This window comes from Onthophagus taurus, chromosome 3 (genome assembly GCF_036711975.1).
Source record: "Onthophagus taurus isolate NC chromosome 3, IU_Otau_3.0, whole genome shotgun sequence".
Lineage (NCBI taxonomy): Eukaryota > Metazoa > Arthropoda > Insecta > Coleoptera > Scarabaeidae > Onthophagus > Onthophagus taurus.
Window position 1 is genome coordinate 4,298,787 of NC_091968.1, and position 8,845 is coordinate 4,307,631.

Below are 8,845 nucleotides of genomic sequence, written 5' to 3' on the forward strand. Positions count from 1 at the left end.
GAATTGTATATGTCAGCTAAATTACGTTAGATAAATGAATAAATTTTCTAGCATAAATGACTACTTGTCTAACAACTAAATTGATTTAGTTCAATTTTCCATATCATTTTTCTCAGTGTACTTGACGATCTCGGATATCTAGATTCATGTTAGTAGTTAAATTTACTTAATAAACAATTTAAAAATTTTTTTTTTAAATTTTCTGATATAAGAGTACTACAATTTTACGTTATCGCAAAGAGAAAACAATTCTCTATCAAATGAGCCCGTCAACGTCAATTTGTTCGAGTTGGATAACCTTATAACCACACTGAGAGAAAAATGGCATTTTAAAATAAAAGGGTTACTGTTTTAACCCATATCCTTTTGACATAAAAGGAAAAACTATTGGAAAGATAAGAAAGTATTTATTTTAAAAGAAATGTAATGTTATTTCAAATAACCGCAATATTATTTTAAAGCAGTGAAAACTATTGAATTAATTTACAGATTTCTTTTGTGTCAAATAGAAAATAAGTAAAACTAACATCAAAAATTGTTAAATTATTACTGACTTTTATTGATTTAATAATGTATCCTTCAAAATGTCTATTTTAAATATAAAACGTTTTAGTTATGGGAATAAAATAGAAACTTTTTACGCTAAAACGGTTAAAAGTTTGCAAGCTGGGGAAGTCCAGTTCTTTGTCATATAATGCAATGTTGTGAAATACCCGAAATACGTTTACTCCGTTTACTCCGGTTCAGTCTTCAATCTTTAGCAATCTTTAGTGCCGTTAGTTGTAGTCAGTGTAGTGGTCGTTAGTCGTAAACTGAGGAAGAATCATCACTTGGTGGAAGTAGTAGGTATATTATTAATTTATTCAATAATATAATTGATTAAAATTAACTAATTTAGTCATTAAAATAAATTGTGGGACGCCATGGAGGACATTACCGGGGAAAACGTGACTACGTTGCTTTTGATGTGGGATTTTCCGGAATTAATAAACGATTTCGAGGGTGTGTATAATTTCGAAATCATATCTAATTAAAAATAATAAATTAATAAGTAAATTTTTGCCAAATTAATTTAGTTAAACCCATCAGTATAAGGACGCAATTTTTTTCGCTTATCAAACGTTGGTAAGCGAGGTCGGTGGCGCCTAACAGCAAGCCGCACTATGATGATTCGGCGCCGCCTTTGCGGATTGGATTTAACCGTTTTTCTTGAAAAAATTTATTTTTTTTCTTTAGTTTATTATGAATAATGTAATGGTTTCCTTAAATTTTCGTGTAAAAACGTGCGCTAATGCATAGATGTTAATTTAATATCGATTTTTACCTTATAAAATCGGGAGGTACATCGGGTTGTTGCCGAATAATAAATTTGTTTTATTTATAAATCTAATAATCACACTCAGCTACAAAATTTCACTTTCTTTTCTCCTCAACATTTAAGCAGTTGAGTGTTTTTAGATAATTTTGGGTTCCTTCTTGATTTCAAATCTGCCTTAGATTTTATTGTAACACGTCACGTTTTTTTCTACTTTTTTCAAAATTTTGGAATTTTTTATTCTTTTACAATTAAAAAAAAATAGTGTAAAAACCGTTAACTTATTTTGGAAAACAAAGTTTTCTGAACAAATAACATCAAAAAAACGAATTAAAAGTAGTACCTAAAAGAGAAAAATTTCAAAATTAAAAAAAAGAAATAGAAGAAAATGTGACCAGCAACCCAAAACAAATTAAAAACACTCAACGCCCAACTGTTGAGAAATATTACGTCACAGTGTAATTAAAACAATAACAATAATACCTTATACATTTTCTTTCAGAAAAAGGCGTTGATATTGAGGTGTTTAAGGAATTGAGTATATCAGATATTGATAACTTGATCCCGTTGGAATCATTTGGATTAAGAATTAAATTTAGACAACGTTTGTTTCAATGGAAAGCGGAAAATGTAAGGTTAAACATCGGCAGGGTGGGATTTATCTTTCAATTACAATCAAAGGGTTGACCCTTTGAAAATCCAGTCAATTTTACATATCTGTCTGCAATAGCCAAAAAAACTTTTCTACAACGCATGTTATAGAAAAGTCGCGGTGCGTACCAACGATACACACATAAAGGGTTAAATAATACTTTTAACAATTTTTTTGCTCAACTCTGAATATAACTTCGTGCAGGGTTAGTGCAAAATGCTGAAACAGTTAAAGAAAAAAGTTTCCTACCCTTATTTTAATAGAACAGCATATTTTTCCATTTTCGGATTTAGAACCTAAATCTCGTCAAAATTTAAAAAATATGTTCCCAAATAGCAAAGTTTTTGACCGTCCCGGGATTTTGTACTAACCTGGTGTAATTGGAAATATCGTATTCTTGTTTCGGACCTAATAATGTAAATACACTTAATACCATTTTGTTTAGGGTTATACGACGCCCTTGGCAACTACAATAACATGTAGTACTAGCTCTAATGTTAGTAGCTGGTTGGATAACAATTTACTTTCTCCCAAATCTACTTCCTCATCTATAACATCAGATATCGTTCAAAAGGAAGGGTTAGAAAAGACATTAAAAAATTCTGTTAAAGGGCAGATAATATTAGAATATTATAAAAAAAATAAACGACTTGACAAAAAAAGGCAAACAGATTTGGTGCACATCGTAACAGACTGTATGTTCCTGGCGCACAAAAAAATTTCTAGCGAGATATTTGAAATATATGCCAAACTAATTACAGATTTATTTCCTTCGGAAATTCAGGTATTAATATAAATTATTAATAACACATTAAGCGAAGTATTTTCATTATAGACAACATACTATACTCCACGGAGAAATAAAAAAAATCCAAGCGGCAAACTGTATGACCGGTATAATAACATAAAACATATAACGAAAAGGTTAAAACCAACTCAAGACAATGAGGATGTTGATAATGGTACCACTAATGTTTATAATGTAGAAGGTAATCTTAATTGTGTTTTATTTAAGTTATTGCAAATTGTATATATTTACAGACGAGATAGAATATTACACGGCGTTTCTTTTAAGTAATTCTGATCCTGATTTATGGGATAAAGTGAAGGATTATTGGCAACGCACTGCCAACTATAGATTAAAATTACTGAGATCGCCCGTAAATTCCCTTAATACAATTTTAAAAGAGTGGCCAAAATACAATGACTCGAAAGGATATGAATTGGTAATTGCATAGTTAGTTTTTAATATTTTTGACAGTTTGGTTTATCTTTGTTTAACAGATTAACATTGATTTCGACAACATTTACAAAGGGAAAGGATCACTTCTTTTAGATAATTTCAATAGTTTTGTGAAATTGATATTACCGATATATTCCAGAGACATCCGAGACAAATTAAATAAGGAACACTTGGAGCAACTGCAAAAAAATACTGAGCTTTCAAAAGGTAAATATTATTGTGTACTTATAATGCCGAAATCTGCACTATTATTTTTCAGATTCAAGAGATTACTTAATAATTTTATTGTTGCATGCAATACTGCAGCCAAGGCGAATAAACAGGACTCACAAGCCAACAATTTTGGACTCGCAAGACGATTTTGTGTTGCACGTAAAAACTATAAACGATGTCTTGCCAAAGATAGAAGCGGTAAGAGCTAATTACAGAGATAAGAAAATCAAATTACAACCACGAATAGTTGTTGTAGGCGTCGATAAAAATAAACTTGAAGATTTTTATGTGTATAGCGACTCTATAAGATACAAATTCAATTCATTTATAGAGTGTCTCGACATTACTATAAAATTAATACACGTGTTTAATTTAGAATTTTCACAAATTAGCAGATTAGTTTGGTTGTTTTTATCACGATATTTTTTTGGTATTTCGGATGAAAGTATTACTGTTGTGGATAGTTTAGTTGGTCAACTTAACATTGAAAACTCCAATTAAAAATTTTTTTTTCTATCATAGCAATGTTCGGTTGTTTTTTGTGCAAACTTAAATTTAATACTAGTTCGGATGTTATAAATCATTTAAAAATTTTTCACCGAGTTCCTTCCATTTTTAAATTCATTTGTACTTATCCCCAATGTACGCAACAATTTCAAAGTATTTACTCGTACAAAACTCATTTGAAAAAACATGAAGCTAAAAATATACCGTTATGTAATACGTTAACAACACAATTTTTGCCAACTGATATGTTTCCAAATAGGGATGATTATAACGCAAGTACAGAAACTGCCGTAACTTCCCAGCAAAAAATAGAACAGATAAATATTTGTCAGGCTAATAATGAAGATATTCGTTTTCGTGCATCATCAAGTAATTCTGTAAATGAAAACAATTTCTATATTGAAAATGATTTAATTGCATTCATTTTATCTTTACATAGCCAATATAATTTTAGTAGAAAAAATGTTGTTAATATTCAAAATTTAACTCAAACATCAATTACAGCCCCTATTTCAAACTTTATAACTAATAGTATTTTACCCTATACAGAAAATTCAGTTATCCACGATAAATTAGAAAGATTGAGTACATTCTTAAAAGACCCTTTTAAAACTATAAAATCGGAATATAAATTTTTTAAGCACATTAGCAGTATTGGCATATATAGTCACCCAAAATGTTTCACAATAAATAACACTTTGACAGAAGTTGTAATTAATAATACGCCTACTATTGACGATAATGTAGTCCAAGGCTGTATTGTTGATGTACGTTTTCAATTTAAAAAATATTTTGAATGTGATGGTGTTTTGGAAAAAACTCTTGACAATATAAAACAAATTAAAACATGCCAGAAACTGTGCAATTTTATAAATGCTTCGACATGGCGAGATAAATGTTCCAATAATCATAACTGTTCTAAGATTCTCTTGCCATATTATCTTTATTTTGACGACTTTGAAATTAACGACCCATTAAGCTCCCATGCAGGAGTTCAAAAACTATGTGGGATATATTGCAGCTTTCCTACAATACCACAATATCAATTATCAAAATTAAGTAATATTCTTGTACTTGGCTTTATAAAATCCATTGATATGCACACGTTTAGTAATAAACAATGTTTAAATAAGTTTACTGAAGATCTTAAGGTTTTAGAACAGGAGGGAATCATTCTTAATCCTGAAAAGGATAATACAATACGAATATATTTTAAACTCGGCCTTGTACTAGGAGACAACCTCGCGTTAAACGATATTTTAGGATTTAATGTTTCATTCTCGAGTACTTTTTTCTGTAGAATCTGCAAACGCTCAAAAATTCAAACACAAAGTGACGTACAACAAATGAACACATTTTTAAGAGACAAAAACAATTATATTATCGATACTCTTATTGAGGATGCTTCAAAAACAGGTATTAAAGAACCGTCAATTTTTAATACAATTCCATCATTTCACGTGACTGAAAATGTATCTTTTGACATCATGCATGATCTCTTCAACGGCGTGTGTAACTATAATTTAGCCCATGTCCTCAATAATTTTATATACAAAAAGAAATATTTTACTTTAGAAATTTTAAATTACCGCAAACAAATGTTCAATTACGGTCCTACACAAATAGGAAACGTCAGTTCCCCTATTAGGCAAAATAGTATCAAGACACACAATTTTAAAATGACTGCTTCGGAAATGAAGTGCTTTGTACATTTTATTTTATTAATGATAGGTGATTTAATACCACTTGAGGACGAGGTGTATGAATTTTTGAATTTATTTGTTCAAATCATTGATATCATTTTACAAATTCATTTTACCGAGGCCGATTTGGCAAAGCTAGACAGTTTAATACAGAAACATCATAGAATGTATGTAACTCTATTTACTGATCATTTAAAACCAAAGCATCATTTTATGGTACACTACACGTACGTTATCAGAAAAAGTGGTACACTTCGACACCAATGGTGCTTTCGTTTTGAAGCCTTGCATCAAAACCACAAATGTTATGCCAGAAATATCAGTTCAAGATTAAACATTCCATTAACATTAACTATTAAGACGCAACTAGACTTTGCTAATAGGATATTAAATAAGAATTTTTTCGCCAGCGAAGTAGCTTATAAAATATCTACGACTGTGGATTTAGGGAACGGCAAATATGATTTATTTAGGGTTCAAATTGATTTATCGTCAAGTGAAGGTTTGAACGAAGTTATGTATAAAGGGAGTAAGTACAAAAAAGGTTATGTGATTTTTGATAGCACTGAAGAACAACCGAATGTTTATGAAATATTTGAAATTATTGTAAATAAGGATGTATGTTATTTTCTTTGTTTCCACTGGGAGGTAGTTGAGTACCTTCCACATTATTTAGCTTATAAGATCGCTACAAATTCTACGTGTGCTGTAATTAAAAGATTGAATGATATTTGTAATGTTCCCACACATTTTTATTTTTTACCTACTGGAGAAAGGATTGTTAGGTTAGCAGGTATCACTTCAAATTAATTTACAACTAATGATAGTAGTTTACATTTTCATTTGTTTTACAACTAATAAGTTATACCTGCTAACTAGGTATAGTTGTACATTTTTTTGCATTGATCGGTAAAATATAACGCCATATTTTAAATTAAAAAAATACTTTTTACCCCTTGATTTGAAAATAAAAAGAACCTTAAATCTTCATTGTAAAAGTTAATATTTATCAATTCCATGAATCAAAGATCGATGAACATTTTTCGCAATTTACAATGGACATTTAAAACAATCTTTATTTTTAAACCTTTTGTTATTGACAATATGGTTATATATAGTTAAGTCTCAGAGTGATCTCTGAAAGATAAAATATCTTTAGTTTTAACTGTTTTTAAGATAATAAACCTATAAGAAAAAAATTACTTTATAAAAAACGTTCTCTTTTCTTTTGTAATATCGTTCTCATTTTTTTAAATATTATAAATATTTTTGTGAAACTTTAAATATTTTTCACTATTATTTCCATTATTTACCTATATTTTTTACTAATAACAAGGTAAGTAAAAGTTGCAGGTTATTAAAATAACAATATAATTTTTTTATTTTTAATAGTAAAAACATTTTATAATAACTAATTTGTACTTTAAAACGAAAAAACACTTATTTGGGTTAAAAAATAAAAAAAATTAAGTAAAGAATATGTTTATTTAAACTAAAATACCGTTCTTTTAATAATAAAGTTGAATCAATTTTCTGCTAACATTTATGCATTATTACCTCAATAGCACAAAAATCTTACTATAAAAATTAAGTCATTTTAATTTAAAAACCTTACGCATTATGTGAAACATTTAATAATTTTGAATTAAAAACTACATCTTTTTTCGAAAAAAGAATTCTTTTTAATATAACTAAGATTTTGATTTTTATAATAACATATTTTAGTAACTTGGGTTAACAATAAAACCTTTTGATTAAAATCTATATACGTTTTTTATTGTCGTAAAATGGAAAACCTTTAAATCCAACAAATTTTTTTTCTGGGTGCACTTATAACTTATAACCAATACTCAATGGACCTTGCTAACATGCACTGACAAGCTGTCAAACCGCCATTTTGGCTCGAATATTTCGAATACACAGGCGTCATGAATCGCGGTACTTTGATTGAAAGTTTTTGAGTATTTATATCAATACAATTGCTTATTGTTATTTTTATCCAGCTAAATGTTACAGGAAACTTAGTACCAGAAAGAAGTCTCTTAATACACTGTAAAAACTGAATCTTCTAACCGCTTCTAAACTTCCAAGAAGTGTTTGGAAACACATAGCAAGAGAAGTTAACATTTATTCTGACCAGGCTTAGAACTTGGAATAATTTTAACGATTATTGTTTAAAAATAAAATAAATATAATTTATTCTTTACAAAAGTTCAATAATAACTTAATAGATGTCTCTACTTCGTTATGATTTGCAAAACTTCTTTTAACATTTAATACTTTATTTTTAACTAAAATATTTATTTTTTTTATAATAAAGAATAATTTTTTAAAAATAACTTTTAATAGTTTAAGAAAGAATCATTCTAACCGCTTCTAAACTTCTTTAAGAGGTGTCTGGACACACATAGCAAGAAAAGTTAACGTTTGTTCTGACCAGGATTGGAACTTCAAAGAATTGTTAGTAATTATGCTGGCCAAATTGCAAGAAATAATCGATAGTTGGATACATTCTAGACAGTGTGAATTGGCTCCTAATTACATTGGTAAAGCTTTAAACTTCACTGAAATGTGTGGAACTGTACTGGATAAATGCCATACTGCAAGCTAAAGAATTAAGCTGGATATATTACAACCTACCCAGTAAGTCTACAATTGTACTAATATGATTCTAGACTACAAGAAGAAGTCTGAAATTACACAGGTAGGACTTCAGACTTTAAAAATCATCTTAAATCATAGTTAGATCTCAACAAAATGTCACAAATTCTTTGAACCAATTTTAAACTTTTAGAAGATATATATAATAAAGGTTGAAGCTTCAGGATTATTTCGGGAATTAAGCTATACAAAGGGTAGTCTGTCTTTATAATAAAATTCTTTATTTTTTATTATTTTTATTAACTCTATTAAAAGCGCCATCTTTTAATAGAAATTAATTCTAAAATATTAATTAATTTATTATCGGCAATTATTTATGAAAAATAATTTTTTTAATGATAATTAATTAATAATTACAATATAACGATTATTGTTTAAAAATAAAATAAATATAATTTATTCCTTACAAAAGTTCCATAATATCGGCAATTATTTATGAAAAATAATTTTTTTAATGATAATTAATTAATAATTACAATATAACGATTATTGTTTAAAAATAAAATAAATATAATTTATTCCTTACAAAAGTTCCATAATAACTTAATAGA

The 8,845-nt window shown here is 28.2% G+C and overlaps 1 protein-coding gene across 3 annotated transcripts; it reads left to right on the forward strand.

The window, feature by feature from the left end:
- The first annotated feature begins 870 nt into the window (after positions 1-870).
- On the forward strand, positions 871-6,866 carry LOC139429390 (uncharacterized). Of its 3 annotated transcripts, none has more exons than XM_071195107.1 (6): positions 871-1,002; positions 1,818-2,751; positions 2,803-2,956; positions 3,009-3,193; positions 3,252-3,417; positions 3,470-5,199. In XM_071195107.1, the coding sequence occupies exons 2-6, from the start codon at positions 2,665-2,667 to the stop codon at positions 3,922-3,924; spliced, it is 1,047 nt and encodes a 348-aa protein (XP_071051208.1). In that variant the 5' UTR covers positions 871-1,002; positions 1,818-2,664; the 3' UTR covers positions 3,925-5,199. The 3 variants fall into 3 exon arrangements, with proteins under 3 accessions (XP_071051208.1, XP_071051206.1, XP_071051207.1); XM_071195105.1 differs by having other exon boundaries at positions 876-1,002; positions 3,470-6,866; XM_071195106.1 differs by lacking the exons at positions 871-1,002; positions 1,818-2,751 and having other exon boundaries at positions 2,947-3,193; positions 3,470-6,866.
- The last annotated feature ends 1,979 nt before the right edge of the window (positions 6,867-8,845 follow it).

Coding starts and splice junctions, on each gene's coding strand:
- LOC139429390 (XM_071195105.1), top strand. CDS start 3,948: ATGTTCGGTTGTTTTTTGTGCAAACTTAAATTTAATACTAGTTCGGAT.